The sequence below is a fragment of the Lagenorhynchus albirostris genome, chromosome 2, assembly GCF_949774975.1.
Source record: "Lagenorhynchus albirostris chromosome 2, mLagAlb1.1, whole genome shotgun sequence".
Taxonomy (NCBI): Eukaryota; Metazoa; Chordata; class Mammalia; order Artiodactyla; family Delphinidae; genus Lagenorhynchus; species Lagenorhynchus albirostris.
The window spans coordinates 82,355,249-82,378,227 of record NC_083096.1 but is presented as its reverse complement, the minus strand read 5'-3'; the positions used below and the strand labels follow the sequence as shown (position 1 = coordinate 82,378,227).

At 40.4% G+C, this 22,979-nt stretch overlaps 1 protein-coding gene across 1 annotated transcript in view; it reads right to left on the bottom strand.

The window, feature by feature from the left end:
- The window catches only part of SPAG17 (sperm associated antigen 17), a 228,121-nt gene that overhangs the window by 160,359 nt on the left and 44,783 nt on the right, over positions 1 to 22,979 (bottom strand). Inside the window, 1 exon segment of the mRNA XM_060141888.1 lies at positions 11,562 to 11,693. Coding sequence (XP_059997871.1) covers positions 11,562 to 11,693 — 132 coding nt within the window.

Genomic DNA, 22,979 nt, shown 5'->3' with positions numbered 1-22,979 from the left:
TCCAATAAAGATGTGAAAAAAAAAATAGGGTTGAACTCTATTCCCTTGAGCTCCTACTCTACAGGGGAAGAAAGAGAAAAAAGCACATGAACAGAGAAACAAAAGCATGACTGACGATTTTCATGAATTTTATGAAGGATAAAACCCAATGTAGTAATAGACACACAATTCGCCACTCACTAGTAAGCTGGTGATGGAAGGCCTCTGAGGGAGTGACATTTGAGTGAAGACCTGAAGGATGAGAAGCATCCGTGTGAGAAGCAGGGGAGAGGTGAAGTGTGTGCCAGAGGCCCTGAGTTATAAAGGAGACGGGTGTGCGCAAAGAACTGAACGGAGGTGAGCACAGCAGGAGAACAGTGGGCAAGGGAGAGAGTGGCCAGGATGAGGCGGGGAAGGTAGGGCATGGGCCAGGTCATCCAGCGCTTTGGTGGGGGCTGGTTCACAAGTTTATATTTTATTAAAAATGCATTGGAAAGACCATAAAGGGTTTAAATGGAGGACTACTGTGATTTTGCAAGATAGGAAACCAGAAGACCAGTAAGGAAACTCTAGCAATAGTTCAGATAAGACCTAACAGTAACTCAGTTTAAAGTGTTGGTAGAGTGGAGAAATGTAGATGGATTTAAGATATATTGTGGATGTTGAAAGTACAGGGGTTGAAAGATTAGAGACAAGGAATGAAGGAGGAGGCAACAACGATAATGCTCTGGACTTAGTTTGAATAACAAGTTGGTTAATGGTGCCACTCACAGAGACAGAAGCATTGGAGTGAGAAATAATTTTTACTTAAGGTGGGCAGACTATTCCGAAAGATCTTGTTAAATCCGAGATGCTCCTGAGATGACAAGGAGACAATTGAATACACATGTTCTTCTCTCAGAAGAGAGATGTGGCTGGAGTTACAAATTCAGGTGTGGGTAACATAGAGATAGTAGTTAACTGCACGGGAAGAGATAAGACCCCCTGGGGAAAGAGGTCTCAAGAAATATGAGAATTGAACCTGGGATCATGCTGGAAACTCCAATACTTACCAACTGGGTATAGGAGGGGATGTGGGTAAAAGAGAGAAGTGACTTAGAAGGTAGGAAAAATTACAGAGTATGCAGCTAGAGAACCAAGGGACTGAAGAGTATGGGTAGTTATAGGCGACATTATGGGAGCAGTTATGGTGGAGTGTGGAGGTAGTGAACACAGAGGCAGGAACAGTTGAGTGACCACTTGTGTGGACAATGGTTTCAAGAAGCTTCCTTGTGAGCACTATGCACAATAGCCAAGACATGGAAACAACCTAAATGTCCATCAACAGATGAATGGATAAAGAAGATGTGGTGCATATATACAGTGGAATACTACTCAGCCATAAGAAAGAACGAAATAATGCCATTTGCAGTATGGATGGACCTAGAGATTATCATACTAAGTAATGTAAGTCAGAAAGAGAAAGACAAATACCATATGATATCACTTATATGTGGAATCTAAAATATGGCGCAAATGAACCTACCTATGAAACAGAAACAGACTCATGGACATAGAGAACAGACTTGCTGTTGCCAAGGGGGAGGGGGTGGGAGAGGGAGGGAGTGGGAGTTTGGGGTTAGCAGAGGTGAGTTATTATATAGAGAGTGGATAAACAACAAGGTCCTGCTGTATAGCACAGGGAACTAGAATCAATATCTTTTGATAAACCATCTTGGAAAAGAATATTAAAAATGCATATATATATGTATAACTGAATCACTTTGCTGTATAGCAGAGATTAACACACATTGTAAATGAACTATACTTCAATAAAAAAGTAAAAAACAAAACTAATGTAAATGCATTAAAAAAAATAAAAAGAGAACAGTCTTTAAAGAAAAAAAAAAAGATGTTTGCTTGTAAAGGGGAACTGGGGGACCTGAGATTGTTCAGTGGATGAGTGGGCAGAAGGGGAGTATAACGTCGTTATGCACGTATGTAAGTAAAGTCAGGAGATATTGTGTTTTCAGGCTGATGGAATGATCCATCAGAGAGGGGGACATTGAAAACATGGGGGAGACTAAAGTCCTTGAGGAGAAAAGATGGGATAAGATGAAGAGAATGTGTCAATAACTGGACTTTGATAGGAAGAAAGGCAATTTCTCAGTTTAATGAAAGGAGCAAAGAGGGGATGACTGGCTGGGTGTAGGTGCAAGAAAGAGAGAGGTCTTGATGGTGTTGGGGGAATGTTTCAATGTTTTCAAGTCAAGGATGAGGCAAGGTTACCAACTCAAGATGGGCAGGTATGAGGTAGGAGGTTTGACTAGAGAAGATAATGTGAGTCATCTCAGAAAGTGGGAGAGCAAGCTTACTGAAGAAAGATGGTAGAACTCTCTGCCAATGTGGAGAGCTTATTGGAAATTTTGAGATTGTTCACTGAAAATGAAACCAGAGCCCAAATCAGTGCCCCTGACTCCAATCAACTCGGAGGTACTGGTAAGACTCGTGCAAGTAGGCGCTCTCCCAGCCACACCTTGGATCAAGGTGAGTCCACTAGAGGGAAAAACACCAGTGCAGCTGTGAGGTGGACAGCTGGCCTCACCACAGAGAAGTCCCAACTTGACCAAAAAAAATCTGCCAGAAACTTCTACAGCTATCATTTGAAATAAAATCGCAGGGTGATCTTTAGAACTGAAAAGAAGAAACTGTTTTAGATTAAATTATTCTAAAGTTCACCTTCATTCATTTCATTCAACTTTATACATGCATTCATATTCCATCATTCCAAAAAACACTTCCTGACTGCAGTGGACATTTGTGTCCCAGTAAGGCAGTAAAAGGGCCCTCTGGCCCTGCAGGCTCTCCTAGGTGGGGTGTAGGACCTGTGCAGACACATAGCTCTCATTCCTTTGGAGTCTCTCTAGCAAAGACTGGGTTCTACAAGGTAAGCAACTTCCTGAGCCCTTTCTCCTGTAAGTTTTCTTAGGATCCTAGAGAAAGCAAGGCTGATCACAACCAAAATTTCAAAGTACGTGGTAACTTAGCAGAGACACTGCTATACAGTATGATACGTGCTTTCTAGACGTCATCATCTTTAATTTGTTCTCACAAAGCAACATGCCAAATGGGTAATTATTCCCATTGTATAAATTAAGACCCACAGTTTCCCTCACAAGCACACAGCTGTGGTAGAGACACAAGTTGGTGTGACTCCAAACCTCAAACTCATTTTATTTCCATGGTTCTCCTGTAGCCTCAGCCTTCGATGTCCTTGCAACCTTCTTCTCCATGCTTGTCTGCCCTCTCTCTACTCCATCTTTCCAAGGGCTGAATAATACTAGCTGAATGCTCTTCTGTTTCTCCGTGTGCTTCACTTCCCTCAGCTCCTCTTTCTGCTCAGTGCCCTCTTTCCCTCTCTTTCTTTTTGCCTTTGCATTCCCTTAGCAAGGCCAAACTTGGTACCCTGGAGACGAGCATCTTTTTTTTTTTTTTTTTCCTTGCGGTACGTGGGCCTCACACTGTTGTGGCCTCTCCCGTCGCGGAGCACAGGCTCCGGACGCGAAGGCTCAGCGGCCATGCTCACGGACCCAGCTGCTCCGCGGCATGTGGGATCCTCCCGGACTGGGTCACGAACCCGTGTCCCCTGCATCGGTAGGTGGACTCTCAACCACTGCACCACCAGGGAAGCCCAGACAATCATCTTTTAAACTAATTTCCAGTAACACGGAACTTAGCAATATTGATCTCCCTCTTTTCATAAAAGCATTTAAAAAGTACTTCTAAATCCTGATTTACTTCTTTAGGTATGTTTGTAAATTCTAAAAATAATCATTATTGAAAAATTGGAAAAAAACATAGAGAACTTACAAAAATCACAATTCCACCATCCAGAGAAGATGAGTGAAGAGGCTATTACAATGCATTCTCTCAAATTATGTTTAGGCGTCATTTTAATGTAATCATTATTGTTGTCTCTATATAACCTAGTGTTCTGCATTTTCCATTTAGCAGTGGATGTATGTTTAATTGGTAGCACATCAAGAAGTACTGCTATGTAAAGTATGTCTCATAGCGACTATATATGTGATTTCCTGGTGTGCAAAGACACTAAATGGTAGAGAACAGAAGCAAATGGAAGCACCTGGGTCCTCCTGGGTGCCAGGGGCAGGCAGAGAAGTCCTTGGTAAATTTCTGAACATGTTCTTTGCCCTACCCAGTCCCCACTACTCCCCTGTGCCTGACTCTAGTGGTGGTCTCTCTACTCCTCTCCTGTATCCAGTCTGTATCTCCCAACCTCCACACCTGAGCTGAACCAGGACAGTCCCTTTGTTCCTCTGCTTCTGAACAATCGTTGACTACGTGGCCCCTTAGAATTCTACTCTGGTCAAAAGGTCCATCCTTTTCTACTAAGCCCCAATTGCAGGAAAATCACCTCCTATCTCCTTCCCTTTCCCTCTCTTCTCTCACATTCTGAATAAGTCCCTCCTCTCTATGGGTTTATGTCTTGGGATTTGAGGGCGGGAGTGGGGAGAAGTGAACCAGGTTTGCTGAGCCCCCTCTTAAATCATAAGCTAAAATTTGTTCAACACCAACCTCTTTTGCCTTTCTTGCTTTGGGGTAGCATAACATGCATGTTCCCATTTAGGGTCATCTACTTACAACTGAAAGAACTCAGAGGAAACTCTTGCCAATTCAAGATAAAAATTTAGGAGGTGTGTATCTAACAGGCCCCTCTTTCTACCGTGTTTGGGGAACACATGCTCCCCAGCATATGAAGGGAGAGTCAAGTTCATAGCAGAGTACATTTTCTTTAAAATGCACTGTGTACCAAAAGCATCTGGATGCCTCCTCCTCCTGTGGGAAGGCTTTGGGTAGGCATGGAGGTTTCTTACCAGTTAAGCTACATAGCAGATGTGGGGCTCTTGTCTTAGCAACAAACAAAAATGTATTAGGGTTTCACACACTCACTTGAGTATTACGTGACACCTACCTAGAGCCCTTAATTTTGTTATTCTCACCTCTTAAAGGGAAAAATACAAAATTCTCCCTCTCTGGAATTGGGCAACCTAGTTAGTTGATGCTTCAAAAATATTTTAGACTGTGTTTTATTTCTAAATTACTTCTTAATACCAAAATTCAAATACCTCAATGAGTATTCATTCTGTTGTTCTTCACAGTGAAAGGAAAGTAAATGGTAAAAGTCAGTGGAACCGGTGGTAAATACCTATACTTCCTCTTAACTTTTATAGATAATAGCACATCTACATATTTGTGTATAACTGTGTGTTGTGTACAACTTTGTGTTTCATATGTGTTCTATCATAAGATTCCCACAATAATATTATTAAGGATATAGATAAGAAAAGATGTCGCGGCAGTTAAATGACTAAGTCACTCCACTATTATGTGACTTATGAGAAACAGGGTCTATCTTCTGAGTGCTACTCAGTTCTCTTTCAAGATATCACTCTATCTCACAAACAATCTATTGGTCACAGATGATGAGAAGACAATAGATGGACTGAAAGAAATGTATGGTGTCAAGTAAGTTTGAGAGACAACAGATTAAACAATATTAAAGAGATTTGTTTTCATGAAACTCCTCCATCTTTAATAAGCTAATATACAGTTAATTTGAACAGGGGGTCATTTGTTATCTTTTCTAATGGAGAACTGGGTCTAAATGGTTCCAGAACCTCTTTTGGAAAGAAAAGGTTGTGGGAACATTTGGGGGCCCAATTAATCCATTTCTATAAACGTATGCTAAGGAAATTATCCAAAATATGAAGAATTGTATACGGTAAGGTTGTTCATCACAACATTGTTTATTATGAAACAACACAGAAATAATGGAAATGTTCAACAATAAAGGAACTTTAAGAAAAGTATGGTAGTCAACAGAATGTCACCTAGCCAATAACAATGATAGATGTGGATGCTGTGATAATGAGAAAAAATTATGGTATATTTTAATTGAAAAAAGCTGGATTAAAATTTCATTTTACAATGATTACAGCTATGTAAAGAAACAAATCCACAGAAACAAAGGAAATGTACCAAAATGTTAACATTAGTTATAATAGGGTTATGGCATTATGAACATTTTGTTTTTCCTTTTTCTATATTTTCTATTTCTTTCCCCTCCCTGCTTACCTGCCAAATAGAAAATATAATGTATGGGACTGAGTTAGGAGCTTGCTTTTCTAGAGAGTGGCTGAGGTGTAGAAAATGTAAGCAAACGAATATACTGGGTTCACTCGACCAAATGATGCAATCTAAAGATTGCACCAAGTCCTGGGGTGCCACACTGCCATCTTCAGGGTGCAGTTCTTCATCCACAGACTCAGAACATGGCCCTGTCTGTGTGTGGTGGTGGTGAGGGGGTGGGTCTGATGTCTACCTGATGTCTGTCTCCTGCACGATCCTATGTGATCTAGAGGGTTTAGCACCGGATCAGCCAATGCTATCCAACTTCAACATCCAGAAGGGCAGAGAGAAGGGCTAAGGATGTTTGAAATAATCCCAGGAAGTCTCTTTCTAAGAGATTCCCCCAGAGACCAGCCCATTTCTGGGCAGGGGGGTGGGACTGGATAAGAAGTCAGGATTCCCTCGGGAATTGGTGGTTGGTTAGCTCAGTGCCCTTTGTCTTTGGTGGACTTTGTTCCTTTCTCTGACCAGTCCCCCCCACCCCCGCTTAACCTCAGGATGTTTTATGCAACATGGAATTACATGATCTAATTAGCGAGTTGGTAGATCCCACTGAGCAAAGCCATTTGCTCCTTGAAGCATCCCTGCAAAGTTCTCTGCTGATTGTAAGCCAAGAGTGCTGTTTTGTGTAATTATTGAGACACACTCAGAAGGGGTATGTACGGTGGTTAAGAACATAATCTTAGAGTCTGACAGTTCTGGATTTAAATCCTGAGTAGCTATTTAGCCTTGGGAAAGTTACTTTTCACACCCTCAGTTTCCCCATCTGCAAATCGAGAATAATACTCTGTAACTCATAAAGTCATTTAAAGCATTAAATGTTAAAACATATGTAAAGAGCTTAGTATAGTGGCAAGCAGTCAATAATCGGAGCTAATTACTATTATTAGCTGCTGTAACTATTTGTATTTCAAAATACTGCTCTATTTTAAATGTGTGTGTTTCTTTACATTTTTCCTGAAGTCTGTAAAAAGGTTTCATTGATTAATAGCATCCCAATTAGGAAAGCACTGCTCTAGTTTACAGATAAGCCAGCCAGGGGATCATTTATAATTTACCCTGAATTGTTGAATTTTGTAGCTCTTCAGATCCAACAGTTTTGTTGGTAGTATCCTCATTTCGATAATCCAGCCTCAAAGAATTCCATCCAGTTAGTGAGGCAAGTTATTCCTTTCCTGAAACCACACGGGTCCCTCTAAACTGAGTTTCTGCTCTTCCTCTGTTTGATTTCTTAGAATAGTTTCTGAAGATTTTAACCACAACTGAATCAAAACTAACCAGCCTGTAATTTCCTGGTATGTCCCTATGGCTTTTCTTTTAAAACAAAACACACATACAAAATGGCATTACATTGGCTGGTTTCCAGTGTTTCGGGGTTTTAACTGGAGTAAGCTGGAAAACGTCTGTGAAATTTACCCTAATTTCTCTTTGTCGGTCCTTTGGAGCAGGCTCTGGCTTGTTTGGGCTTCATCATGATAGCTGATCAAATTTAGGTGCTTTTAATTTTGAGATGTTTTAAGAAAAGTTTACCAATACCATCTGTCCATATTCTTTACTGCCTGTCTTCCATCTATTCAATTCTAGGACATTGAAAAATAAGGCAACTTGTGCTAAGTAGATAAGCCAGAAAGAGAAAGAACTGTTCTGCTTTTATGTAAAAGATATGCTAAAAATATCCAAGAAAATATGGACTGGTTATTTGAATTTACAAATTAAAAGCACAGTTAGAATATATTTGGATCTTTTCCTAAAAAAACCTATCCAAATGTTCTGAGCTCAACGGCACAGACTAGATTTAGTTTGGCTGATTATTTAAATGGTTAATTTTGCTTGTATTATAGCCATTTTTAATTTTTTGATGATTAAATGTTTTCTTTTAGCTGAATTCTCAATATATTTTAAATATTTTGATTCACAATGAAGTGTTTTGGTTTTAAAAAATGTTTATAATTAATATATAACATAAAAGTTGGAGTTAAAAAGAAGTAAAACTGTGAAAAATACTGTAATATTCAGATAATGACTAAATTAAAACATGGTCAGCAATTTGTTTTAAAATTATATGAACCTTATGAAAATATATGTGCCGAATACATTGTTTCTCTAAATGTTTGTTAAGTTAATGAATTAACAACAAATTGATAATGATATAACTAAAAATGCAGAATAAATGTTGAGATAATGATGTGCACAAGGAAAACTTATTTCTAAACAAAACACTCTCTTATTCCGATTTTAAGATATAATAAAATCTAATTTGGGATTAATTATATGAAAAAATCATATTCAGAAGTTCTGAAATGCTGAAATACATTTCTAGAAATAAAGTGTATTTTCTTCATTATATGTATATTTGGAAGTAATCAACAAGATGTTTCTGAATATATAAAAGTTTTGAAATATATTCAACTTATTACAATTAGAGGCAGGGATTTGCCTCTCAGAAATTTATATGCTAAAGGCCTCTAAACTGTACTTCTAAGAACTATCTTCCTTGTGTTATTTTTTATAATATTAATTATCCAGTAAACTTTCTTCATGGACAAAGCAAATGCAATGTTAAGCATAGCCCGGACTAAAGTGTTATAAATTATTAAAATTAGTGGAATCTAAAATAATGATATTTTCACTGTATCTGGCTGTTGTAACTATATTATTAAGAAAAGTTTTGATGGTTAAAACAGAATCAAGGGGCTTCCCTGGTGGCACAGTGGTTGAGAATCTGCCTGCCAATGCAGGGGACACGGGTTCGAGCCTGGGAAGATCCCACATGCCGTGGAGCAACTGGGCCCGTGATCCACAACTACTGAGCCTGCGCGTCTGGAGCCTGTGCTCCGCAACAAGAGAGGCCGCAATAGTGAGAGGCCCACACACATCAATGAGGAGTGGCCCCCGCTTGCCGCAACTAGAGAAAGCCCTCACACAGAAACGAAGACCCAACACACCTCAAAATAAATAAATCAAATAATTAATTTAAAAAGCAAGTTAAAAAAAAACCAGAATCAAATATGTAGTATACATTACATTTTTTTCCATTGGGCTAAAAGGACAGGGACATACTCATATTAGTAGTTTTTGTCCTCACTGTCTCCCTAGTATTTTCTGTAATTACTGCTATGGATATTTTTCAACCATTCATTTTTAAAAATTCAATTCCAAAAATTCAACATAGAAGATACAAAACACTCTGGGTTGTACAGATGTAAACATATAACTAGTATTTGAGAGAAAGCAACCACATATACCTCATGTTGATGTTAAAAAGCCGAAGAGACAGTCACTCCCCTTGCAGGAATCTCAGAATCTCACCCGGGGTTCAGAAAGAGGAAGAAATTGGGTAAAGTCCTCTTTCCTTTTTTTCCATTTTCTAAACCACAGCGTGGTGTCAGTTTTACATACTTTATATTTATTTTGCTTTCTGCTAAACTCCCTGGCTGACAAGCATTAACCTCCGTTGTTCCAAATGACCTGCTGGGCAGTGTTGTTGAAATGAACGTAGATTATATCATCCCTCCAACAACTCCCTTAGTCTTGCCTTTACCTAGAATATTTTTCTGGAGAGTTCTCCCTTCCAATCAGTTTTCATCAATTATTTAGTACTGACTCGTGTGGTTGCAACTCAGAGATTTGGGGCTGGTGTTTCGGGAACCCAATCTAATGAAGGCATCAGATTAGATTATGTAATTGCTGGCTCTTAATTGCTCAAAGAGTCCTCTTATGCACCTATTACTTTTTTATTTTTATAAATCTAAAATTCAACTCCCAATTCCTTAAGACTCTTGAATTTTCAACAAATAAAGATTATTTCCATATCTTCAAAATCTCATAACTGTCTTATTATATTGTTCACATTTCAAAAAAAAAATGTTGAGCAAAATAACAGTGCAGAAATATCTTTATACTGTTAGTTTTAAAAACGTTTCCTCGGTCACCAGGATATTCCATTTATTGTTACTTAAAATTCGTTAACTGAAATCTAAAACCTACTCCTATTACAAACAATTACCAAGACTTAAAACAGGTGGCAAACAAGGAAACTGACACTCTTGATGTGTTATGTATATTTGTAGGTGCTGTGGGAAAGCACAAAGCAAACAGAAGGTGCAAGAATTTTTGCAGGACTTAACAGTCTACTTTTTGTAATTCAGATTCCCATGTGACACCGGAATTTTAAAAAGACAAGAAACGATCTTTCTATACTAGTTTCAAATTTTCCAATTTTTCTTCTGCCAAGTCTTAACGTCCCTGAGTATTTTTTAAGGTACGAATCTCCTGTACACGTTGGAAAGAGCTTCATATAGATGGAAAACTATACCATCAACTGTTTTCAAATAAGTAGAATTTTTCTGGGGACAATATACACCACCCTAGTAAGATGCTAAATGCAGAATCTCTTTGAAAAACATAAAGCCCTATATTACAAATTTAAGGTGGCATTATTATGTTTATCTACAGTTACCCTGTCAAGAGTTCAATTCAAATAGGAAAGCCAGATTTGGGGGGGGGGGTCTTAACAAAGGGGAAGTAGGTATTATTAGAACATGTTCACTTTTCTCTTTCTTCTTCCATTACTTGGTTTTGCCTCTCCCACTTAGAGGCATAAAGAAACAATTTACTTATACACCCATTTCATACATACACATGCACACATACACATTACACATGTACATACAGAAGCATTTGGCTTTCCAAAAATATTTCAGCATGATTTGGAAAATAAGAAAAACATCTCTCATTTTGACTAAGGTTAAATAGCAGATGGATTTGAAACTGGCATCACTTTGCTAAAACTATTTTAAAATATTTTTTCAGATGAAAAATACAAATCTTTGGAAAACTCACAGATTGATTTCCATAGGCAAATTAAATGAACAGTCTACACATGAAGAAATAAGCAGGTATATAATATAGAAGTAATGGAGCGCTGCTGAAACATTTAGATTATTAGGAAGATGCAGATGTAGCCCATTACTTTAATAGGTACTCCTATTGAATATCATGTAAAATATTTAAAATAGTTAGACCCTGACTTTGTGGGGTTTTCTCACCTTTTTATATTTACTTCTCCTGACTCTGTGTCTCTCCTTTGGTTCCCTAATTTGTTCCTAACATATAAATAGACTACCGTAAAAACAACCTCAGCCACATGCCCTGGGATACTGTCACATTTCTGCATAGGAGAACTTATTTTTAATGCGTTTGTCTTTGAGAAAATGTAATTCCTCCAGCAGCGCTTTGGATAGGCTTTTCCCTAAAAAGTTGAGGCAACAGTTAAATGTGCTACGTAACACTTCGTGGCAGGCTTACGGAGAGAGGAAGTGCCCCAGAGAACCTGGCCGCAGTTCACTCACTCCTTGCCATCTTTAGAAAACCCACCATCGCCCTCCCAGTACCTTCTTCTCCTTTTCCCGTCGCTGTTGGTCCTTCAATTTAACCTGGAGAAGCTGAAATTTCAAGAGTTTCCCTATCAGTGGTAAGGTGAATTTCTCTCCGCTGTCCATAATTGCTTTTGCTGCCATTAAAACCTATGAAGAAACACAAGTATTAGGAAAGTGGCATTTTATAACCTTTGGCATGTCTGTCAGTGATGAAAAGATGAAATGATATTTTGAGTTTTGTAATATTTGTCTTGCCGCAAAGGTGCCTCATTGCGGGCCAAAAAAATTAGGGAAAAATGCCCCAATGCCATAAAGAGAGGCATTTACCCTCTACTCTAAGTAGATTGGGTTGTCTGAAAATGAACTTTTTCCAATAAGTGCTTCCCATGATGGTGCTAGACTCAGACTCCCAAACGTGGGTGGAGGAAAGACAGGTGGAGCTCTGTGTTAGGATGACCGGTAGGTCAGTCTCATGCTACAGAAAGTCTGTTGTTTGGCACAGCCAATAGTCCAAACTGTCAAACCCTGACTTCTTACGATGCTATAAATTAAATAGGGTTTTATAAAAATGGAAATGGCTATGTTAGCAGTCTTTCATTTCTTGGTGACCAAATTCAAATGAAAGATAAAAGCTGTTTGACACAGAGGCGCCGAGTGAATGCTGCTCTCCTACTCCTACCCCTTGCAATTTAAGGTTTATCCTGTTGGTATGCAGCCTAATTGGGGTGAAATAAGGTTATTGAGTTTTCTTTGGGTGACGACAGCCACTAGGAACATACAGCTGTATTGTCCAGATGTGTGGCACTGACAGCCTGTTTTATAACTGCACTTTTTACAGCTTGTTTCCTCTAAATTTCACACAACTCTCTAACATCTGGGCCCTTTTCCTTGGAGCCCTATAACCACTTTATTTACTGCAAAAAAATAAAAAATAAAATCATGTAAAATATACCATAAAAAGTTGTTATGTATTTCTCTTTCTTCATGTTGTCTCCCTAATAAAGTTCACCTCAGCCGGAAGCACTGTCACAAAAGTAATCTAGTCAAAGTGTTTTTTGACTTTTGTTTTCAAGCAAGCATCAGATTTATTTATAACCTCGGGATGAATTAGGTGTTACTAAAATGTCCTGACATGTTGCTTTTCTCCCCCCCTTGGTGCAATTACTCCTCCAGGCGCATATGGTGTCAATTTCACAGCCTCCGTCCGTCTCAGATAATGATGGCGCACACCGCATCTCATCGGGCTGCGTCTTGTCTGAGGTTCATACAAGCCCTTGGTCAGGGCTTTCCTGACCAATCCGGTTCCTTATGACTTTTCACTTTGCCAAGGGAAATAGCTGAAAGAAAGGGAGATGGCTATTTTGCTTCTAACTGCAGATGGCCCTGTGGATTATCCTATGCCAAAATGTAATCGGACCGCCTCGAGACCACATTGGGGTTTCCTGCATTGCAATGCAGGAGGGGAAAGCCAGGGAAAGGACTCCTTTAAAGCTGCTGTTTCCAAAAACCAAAGGAACAAACCAAATGTCAGAAAGCTTTGCATGTGTCTAAGCAAACACCCTCCATGAAACAGAGCTCTTTGCCTTTTATGGCAGTTCTGCTCCTGCTAACACGATTTAGGAAAAGGGACATGATGGCTGTGATTTCTGCAAGCTGGAAAACATAAGGATACACCTGTGGAATCTCACCACTTAATGATGACCAGACTCAAGAGAGAAGGGAATCCTAAGGGGACGGACAGTCACACATAAAATGAAAGCTGTCCGATTGGGTCCAGCCTCCAAGGGTAGATGTACTTGGTTTGAAATGTTATTTTTCAATACCAGCTAAACAGTGTGCCGACTATCAGGCTTCTCTGTGACATCTAGTTCAAAATATACAGCTTTGAGTTTTGAAGCTCATAGCAGTCGAGGATGGGGCGTTTCCCTGTGATACAAATATAATGACAATGTTGAAGGGAAGTCAACACTGGACTGGGTCTCTTTTCCTGAAGACCTGTGAAAACAGGATATTTACCTATGTCTCAGGTGGTGTGGGTGAAGCCTGCCTGGTGTCACGGTGATGGATGGGATGTCTCCGGAGTTGTTTTCTATCCCCATGTCCCTATTAGGCTACGAATGTTACCTCACTGTGTTAAAATGTACTCAAAGCACAACAAAATGTCCCAAGAGAAAGGTGTTTTGCGGGCCATAAATGTTATTTCTGGTCAATCGAAAACTGTCTGTAGAGAGCTGGGTTTAAAACAAAAATCTGGCCCAGCCTCAAAATAAGAATGATACCCTACTGTGAAATGCGGAGATTAGGAATAGCTGGGCACCCATGATCTCATGGACACAGAGCCAGGAAGAGCGGTGGCGGGGCGAGCCCGGAGGATGCTCCCTCCTCCCTGAGCAGCCCAGGGTGACCCAGTCGGAGGCAGACTCAGTGCCGATGCCCACACCCCCGGAGAAGGGCACAGCACTGCACGTGGCACTGTTGGCAATGGCAGAAACCGGCATGCTCGTCCTTCCCAGAGGAGGTTGCTCGGAGGAGGTTTGACTCCCAGGCATGCCATTTTCTTTCTGTGCTTCTCCCAAAGGGAACAGTAATGTGAATCCTTAGGATAATTAATGTAAATGAAAGTCTCTGCTGAAAAACATCTTAGACTGAAAATTTTTATGGAATGTGGGTCATCTCCAGGAGAGGCAGAAAAAGAAAAATGTTTATAAGTGAATTTCTACCGAAAAGTCTGTCTTCTCACACCCCATAGTTCACACTTCCAGCCAATCAACAGCCAGTAGTTTGGTCTCAGATGAAAAACAAATCCTTAGAGGGCCTCTGTTTGAAGGATGTCTTTGAGGGAAGGAAAAAACATGTGCAGAAGACACAGATTTTAAGGCTTCCCTTCCCTTGCCCTACTCGTATTAACTGAGATAATAATCAAATCTTCAACCTCCCAGCATTGTAAGGGTTACTTGTCCAGTATCTAGTCCATGTGTGTGTGTCTCTGTGTGTCTGTGTGTCTGTGCGTCTGTGCATCTGTGTGTCTCTGTGTGTGTCTGTGTGCTGGGGAGGCAAGCCGACAAGGGCAGTAGGTCTTGGGAGGATGAGGGATACAAGAGAAAAAGGGAGCCATGAGCTGATCAGGGTTGAGGAGTAATTAGACAAACCCCAAAGTTTCCAGAACTAGGCAGAAAAACAGCCCTAAGTGGGTTAAAACCTAGGTACTCATCAAGCCAAAATACCAAATAAATGAGCCTGGCATGAGTCAGAAACTTAAAAAATGCGTCTTATGGGCAAATGAGACTTATTAAGTGGAGAAAAACTGTTCCCAGACAAGGCCTGTACGTGTCTCCTGGACCTATTCAGGCCAGGCCTCGGGGCCTGCCAGGGCTGGGGGGACATCCAGGCCAAGCTACCCGAGGTGCTTGGTTCTGGGAAAGACTGGTGTAGGAGGAAATTTAGCGTCCAAGAGTGCAGCTGAGGCAGGAAGACACGATTGTAAGGATCTTATTTTGAGGGTGGATGCCCTTTGTCTGTTAGGAAGTTTGTGATTCTGAGCACACTAAGAAATAAAAACATTTCTCTCTTTATCACTGACCTGACTCAAAGACGTATGTCTTATTTACTACCTAATGATCTGATCCAACAAAAATACACCAAATGAGCCAAATTCTTTCCTTGCCTGGGGATCAGGTCCCCCCACAGACACTAGTGGCCTCCCTTCCTGTCTTCCATCCTCTCTGTGGATCCTCCCCACATTAGTAGTAAGCACGGCATCGGTTGGGACAAACACTTAGAACTGCTCCATAGATTCCCATGAAAACAAAATGTATGTGTGTGCACAAATGCATGTATACATACAGACATATAAACACATATGCATACATATATGTATGTGTATACATGATAGATAGATGATAGATATAGATAAATAGATAGATAGATGATAGATAAATAGATATAGATAAATAGATAGATAGATAGATAAATAGATAGATGATAGATAGATAGATATAGATAGATAGATAGATAGGACTTCCATGAGGTCTGCAGGTCTGCTGCCAGGCTTCCCTGGTGTGCTTACAACAAGGCACAAGGGACAGCTTGACTTAAGTTGCTTAACTTGCTGCATGTTCAATCCAGGTGAGTTCTGAGGAAGGGTAAAGATTTTGGATCTGCATTTCTCTTGCCTGGAACAAACCAGGGAAAAGAGGTGGTGGAGGAGAGGGAAAGGTGTGGTTATGTGGGGCAGAGAAGGGAAGGATGAAGGGAGAGGGATGGGATAAGGAAAGGCTTTTCCTCCAGGGACTCCAAATATAGTCACCATTTTTTCCTAAAAGTCTTTTGGTTTCAGGGCCCTCCTTGAGGGTCCATGGTATTTGTTACAGTAGCCGCAAAAATGCATAAGATATGATTTCACGTTTAACCCATTATTCTTGGGTCAATGACTTAGGATTGGTTTGGATATATAAAGACCTCAGCAAATAGGAGCAGAATCCATAAACTTGGCTCAGTCCAAACTAGCCCAGGGCGGAGCAAACAGGTTTTTGACATGCAGATCTAATTCGCTTTGTTTCTTCGTTCGTTCATTCATTCATTCATTCATTTGGTACCACATTCTTTTGTTTCTCTCATTTCCTTAATATATGACCAAGTGCAATAGCTCCTCATCATGGTAAAAAGTGCAAGCAGTACCAGAAGGACGTACAGTGAAAAGAAAATGCTTCCCCAATCTCCTGCATTCCATTAACCAATTCTTGTGTATCCTTATGTAATTTCCTATGCATATATAGACATATACTTATATCTTTTTATATTTTAATACAAATAGTATCACACTTCCATATTGTCAAGTGGTTTGTGTTTTTACATCCAAAGTTATTGAGGACACCTCTGTATGAGAAAAGAGACCATTTATTACTCATAGCCCAAAAGTAGCTGTGTATGTGTCTTCATGTATAAATAGTCTTTGCATAAATGTAATTATGAATGTTAATAGAATTCAGGCCAATCTCAAGGTAAAAATCAGTGTATAACATTATATTTGGGTTTCTTGAAATTATATTCTAAAACTAAGCATTAAAGTATGCCCAAATAAATGTTTTTTAAAAAAAGTTATCTAGGACAGCTTTCTGTGCAGACACGTATTGCTTACATATGTATTTTAAAATTATTGGCATAACCTCCTATTGTAGGGGTGTTTGGTCATTTATTTATAACCAGTTTCTTATTGATGGACACTTAGGTAATTTCAGGGTTTTTTCCTACTAAGTGCATGTGTATTTTAAATATTTATTGATACTTCCAAATTGACATTTGAAAAGTTAGCAGCATTTTTATTTCCACCACCACTATACGAAAGGGTCTGTTTCCCCCACTGCCTGCATTAATGCTGGATATTCTCCAACTTTTGTCTATATCATTGCTGACAGATCTTCCTGTGATCATGGAAGTGTTCTTTACCTGTACTGCACAAAAGAGTAGCCACCAGCCACTCGTGGTTATTGAGCACTTGAATATTGCTAGTGTGACTGAGGAATTGAAGTTTTAATTTTATTTTTTAATGGATTAAATTAAAACGTAAATAGCCACATGTAACTAGTGGCTCCGGTTTTGGTCAGAACATCTGTGTGATAGTGAAAAGTGATTCAGTCATTTATATATATATATATATATATATATATATATATATATATGACTGAATCACTCTGTTGTACACCTGAAACTAACACAATACTGTAAAGCAACTATACTTCAATATATAAAATAAAATAACGGGGCTTCCCTGGTGGTGCAGTGGTTGAGAGTCCGCCTGCCGATGCAGGGGACGTGGGTTCGTGCCCTGGTCCGGGAGGATCCCATATGCCGCGGAGCGGCTGGGCCCGTGAGCCATGGCCGCTGAGCCTGCGCGTCAGGAGCCTGTACTCCGCAACGGGAGAGGCCACAACAGTGAGAGGCCCGCGCACCGCAGCAATAAATAAATAAATAAATAAATAAATAAAATAATGTTTGTTTAATCGTCCCATCACTTTGTCCCTTAGATTTTATGCCAAAACTGAAAGGAAAGATATCCTATTTGGCACCATCCTTGGCAAAGTTTATTAATGTAGGAAATGCTTACATGCCTTATAAAATAGTAATGGTGCACTCAGATACTACACAGTGAAAGGTAATGGAAATCTGTGACTTCCAGGCTAAGACATTTTTTCCTGGTCATTTAAGAAATGTGCCCTTGTACAGGTGAGGATAAACAAGGCTGGTCCAAGGCAAAATTCAGAAAGATACAGAGCGCCTTTTTGCTTTCTAAATCCCTCCTGCTGCTAAAATAGAAAAGATTTAACTTGGTAACTCACTTTGAATGAATTTTACTCATACCAGTGACTAAGCTGTATTATAAAATTTTATCCCTTATTTATAGAATGAAAGGGACTAGCAACTGATGATAGAATTTCAAGCAAGAAGTAACAGATGTGGCATTTGAGAATTTAGGATGGGAGGTAGCTATTCTCTCTAACCCGAAAGCTTGCAATGCCTAAGGCTGGCTCTGAAGATAAATATGGTTCCACCTTTGTGGCACTGGGAGGCTGCAGTGTGACAGCAGTCTTGCGGCCATGACTAGTTTCCCATGCATCCACCCTCAAGTTTCACGGCCTGAAGTTGCTCTTATATACCAGGGCTAGGTCATTCAGCGGAAGGGCTCTGAAGAGAAAATGGAAATACCCTTCAGATTACGGTCAAAGGAGAAGCATCAGAGAGGGTGAGTGGGTAGGTGGGGCAGAAAACCGGTGAGACAGCAGCTCTGTATTGTGAGGGAGGAGTAAAGGCAAAGGAAGCTGCTCTGGGGAGTAAGACCTGAGACTTGTCTGTGTGTGACTGTGTCCAAGTGTGTGTGGATATGTGGTGTGTGACTGTGTGTGACCACGAGACTGTGCACAGACTCGTGGGTCTGTGTGCATGCATGTGCCTGTGTGTGCATGTCTGCACAAAAGTATGTGTGTTTTGGTAGCTGCCTTTGGGGATGATTAAGATTATTAAAAGATACTCAGTTTCTCAAAACATTGGCAAAACTGAGATTGCAGCTACTGAAGAATTAATAAAAAGAGAAGAATACTAATATTTTTGATTAACACCTTAAAAGTAATACTGCTGTTTACCATTTTTAGCTAATTATTCTGCAGAACACAAGTGCTTATGTTTATCATTAAACACATGTCAGATTAAATATGTATAATTTATTCATCAAAGTAAACTGTAACTATATAGGCCATCTTCAAAGTTTGTTGCTTATGCACTCTGCTTTTGTCTTATATATGCTATATCTGCTTATAAAATGACAAAGTCAGAGGAAGTATTGCCCCAGTGTGTGTGTGTGTGTGTGTGTGTGTGTATGTGTGTGTTTTTCACAAAGTTTTCAATGTTTAGAGTCAAGGGCTGCTTTAGATGGGACTGATTCTGCATATTTGATGAAAAGGATGGATGAGCAGGTGATTTCAACTGACTGAAAAGGGCCACTTAAATGGAGATGCCCTCATAGGGAAAGATTCCTGTTGGGAATTTTAGGTCCTCTGGTACAAGGGATGATGACCCAGCTGCTGAAGCCATAACTACTCATGGGCAGCATAAGGCAGAAGCACAGGCTGCGTTTGTATTCCAGTCTTCTCAAATACCGCTGGGTGGCCTTGGGAAAGTTATCAACTCCTTTAAACTTCAGCTTTTTCAGCTACAGCAGGGTTTCTCAACAGTGGTACTATTGACATTTTGAGCCAGCTAATTCTTTATTGCAGGAGGTTTTTGCATGCACTAGAGGATGTTTTTAGCACATCCCTGGCTACCCCACTGTGACAACCAAAGGTATCTCCAGACATTGCCAAATTTCCCTGGGAGACAAAACTGTCCCTGGCTGAGAACCACGGATGTACAGAAAGAGAATATGAATAGTGCTGACCTCACAAGACTGTATCAAGCACTGCATGAAGAAACACATAAAAAGACTTAGCATGGTGAATGATCTATGCACAGTAAACCCTCACTAAAGTGAGCTCTTACTGTTGCTATGCTTACATCCAGGGCAGGACTGGAATTCTTACATCCAGGGCAGGATTGGAATTCTTGAAGACCTTTCAGCTCAGGTTGGGGGAAAGAAAAAAGTAATGGAGAGATGTGCATTTGGGCAGGCAGAAGGGGAACCTTAATTTATTATCAGCTGGTGGTAACCTGGTTTTTCCTTTCATTTAACCCTTTCTCTGCTCTGACAAGGACAGATCAAGACGCATTTAGGGAAAGCAGAGATAAAAAGAAAAGGTGTAAAACAGATTCTGTTATGGTGCAGTGTATTCTGGGAGGGGGAGAGGAGGAAGTCTGTTATTCTTAATTTCTTCTAAAATGAGACAGAGTAATGATCTGAGTGTTCTGCAATTCCTCAGCCTCCCTTCCTGTTCCCTCCACTCTCTTCCCTCCTTCATTCCTCCTGCATTTACTGGGTGCCAACTACATTGCAGTCATTGCGTTGCTTGATCCTTTCTGTGTCTAGTCTATCCAGTTCACATTCTTTAAGTAATGAATAATTTCCAATGAGGCATAATTGGAAACACAGCTGGAAGGAGCAGGGTAGCAGTGAGAGAAGGCAATGGAGAGAGACAAGAGGAAAGAAAAAGAATAGGAATGACTGCAACATATTTTCTCACTTTGAGCAGAGGAAAAGAAAATAATCAAGCAATATGAAGCTGTCCCTACATAAATTTCAAGGTGACAGAAGATCTGGGTTCCATGTAGGTCATCCTGTCTGTTTAACGCAAATGGAACGTTATGAAAGGGCTCAGACCACAGCTTGGTGAGAAGTTCATAATGATGATAAATACCCGTAGCAGGTGACTCCTGGATCATTTTCAGCTGTCCATAATTAAACTGGTATCCATCTCTCGACAGTGTCAGGGCTGTGAAATAATTCCAGTCATTGGACCCCTTTCATCTGGGCTGAAATGAAATAATATTTGGCAGTAACAAGGAGTCACTGAAACTAAATAAACAACCCCTTTCAAGACTATATAAAAGTCGGTAACATAATAACATTTGACAGGGATTAAGACCTCTTTGGGGCCGTAAGGAAGTTTCAGAAGCAGCAATAACAAATACATAGAAGGTAGAACAGATCTATGCTTTAACAGACATGTATAATTTGAAATGTGATGAATTCCCCAAGGGAGAGGTGCATTTTGAACATCTAGTATGCTCGTGTCAAAAAGCACAGGACTTATCTTAGAAACGTTTGTTGGACTTATTCTTCCAAAGAAGGAAAAAGCAAAGCTTTCCTTTTCCTTTTTTAATTTAAATTTATTTATTTTTTATTTATTTGTTTTTGGCTGCATTGGGCCTTTGTTGCTGTGCGCGGGCTTTCTCTAGTTGTGCGAGCGGGGGCTACTCTTCGTTGCGGTGCGCGGGCTTCTCATTGCCGTGGCTTCTCTTGTTGCAGAGCACGGGCTCTAGATGCGCGGGCTTCAGGACTTGTGGTGGGCATGCTCAGTAGTTGTGACTCGTGGGCTCAAGAGCAGAGGCTCAGTAGTTGTGGCACACAGGCTTAGTTGCTCCATGGAATGTGGGATCTTCCTGGACCAGGGATCGAACCCATGTCCCCTGCACTGGCAGGCGGATTCTTAACCACTGCGCCAACAGGGAAGTCCCTAAAGCTTTCCTTTTTTAAGTAGCGTTTGGGTTTTTGTATACCCACAAAATAAAGGCACATGAAGCTGAATGTGATAATATGGGAAAGGATGATATAGGAAGTTCAGATATATATTAGCTTTAGGTGTATATTAGTAGCATATGATTCTATTATGGTAATCCTTTTTTTATTTTAGATCAAGCTCTTTTCCTCAGTCCCAAGATGGCCCCACCCCTCTGAAGTCATTTTTGGTTCTTTCAGCTTGTCGCTACAACTGAACAACCCTACGACTTTTTTGAATCTTCCCTAAGGGAGCTGGCTCTCTTGTTTCGGAATTATTTGTGTGCAGGGTTTGTAATCTCTAGGAGCTTGGAAAGGCTGATCCTGATGTGATTCATCTGTCTCCAACCCCGCATAGAATCGATGCATATGTCATTCAATAAATTTAAAATAGCTTTTGGAGTTATTTCTTGTTTGACTTGAAGTTGGGTGTTTTCCAATATTCATAGCTACCATCACCAAGGTCTAGGAGTAGACTGCAAGTAGCAGTAGGTTCTCAGGCTAAATAAGTAACACATAAGCGGCTACATAGCACACACTATGTGCCAGATAAGGACTGTTCCAACAGTGGCACTAAAACAATCTAAGGATTGCACTTTAGATAGTCTACCTCATTTAACTCTCACCTTCCCTCCGAGGTAGAAACTCATCACCCCATTTTATAGATAAAGAAACTGAGGCCTGGTGATCACAAGTAAGTAGTAGCTGTGGGAGCTGAACTCAGGCCACCTAGTTCCAAGGTCCTACTCCGCATCACCATATTCGCTGGCCTCACAGGCGCCTTTTCACCGCTGAAATGGAGCTACCAGGCTCCCATCTAGTATCGCAGCCCCTCCCCAGTCTCTATACCCAGTCCCTATCTTAGCTGGAGGGATGTAGAGCTTTTTAGCTTTTTTTTTTTATGTTTAAATACTCTTGACTCTCTTACTAGTTTTGTCTTTACCTGGTGCCTCCACTCTAGAGAGCTGTGCTGCTTTCTTTTCCTGAGACCCCTCAGATCCTAAAATAGCTCTGAAAGGTGACAGAATGTGCCACTTTGGCATAAGGATTATTCTGAACTAAAGGCACTTGAAAAACGGCAGATGCAAGAAGGGCATTCTAATCTCCCTTTTTCTTCACGAAAACAGGAGATCAAAGCTTCCATGTTGAAAGATGCCCTCCCTGTACCAGAAGGAAATTAACATCATCGTCACCGAGGACCAGAAGTTGACAGAGAATTCTATACACGAAGACCTTGCTAAAATAATTCTTAACTTCTTTTAGCCTCCCCACATAGTCTACCTACTTTTTCACACTGCCTCTCTCTGTTCAACCCAATATAAAGGCCCATAGTTCTTGCCATTTCTTTGGGAGTGGGGCTTCATTTCCTTACGAGGGCTCCTGTGTCAGGTAAAACGTATGCAAATTTGCATGCTTTTCTCCTGTCCATCTGTCCAATGTCAATTTAATTCTTGGACCCAGCCGAGAAGAAGCCTCAAAGGGTAAAGGTAAAAAGTTACCTCCCCTGTACTTCATCTGTCTCTTGTCCCCAGGCCTGAATCATGTCTTAGAAACTCAGGCTGGCATCCACCTTCCTTTCCTAGTCGTCTTCTCCTTCGATCCTAGACCATTCCCCTAAAATCCTGCCTCAGTCTGAGTCCAGTGACTGACACTTGCTAGTCACTGACTGGCCTAGATACCTGAGTACGGCTGGTCCCTGAACTTCCTGCACCCCAATGCCAGACCACTAGGAG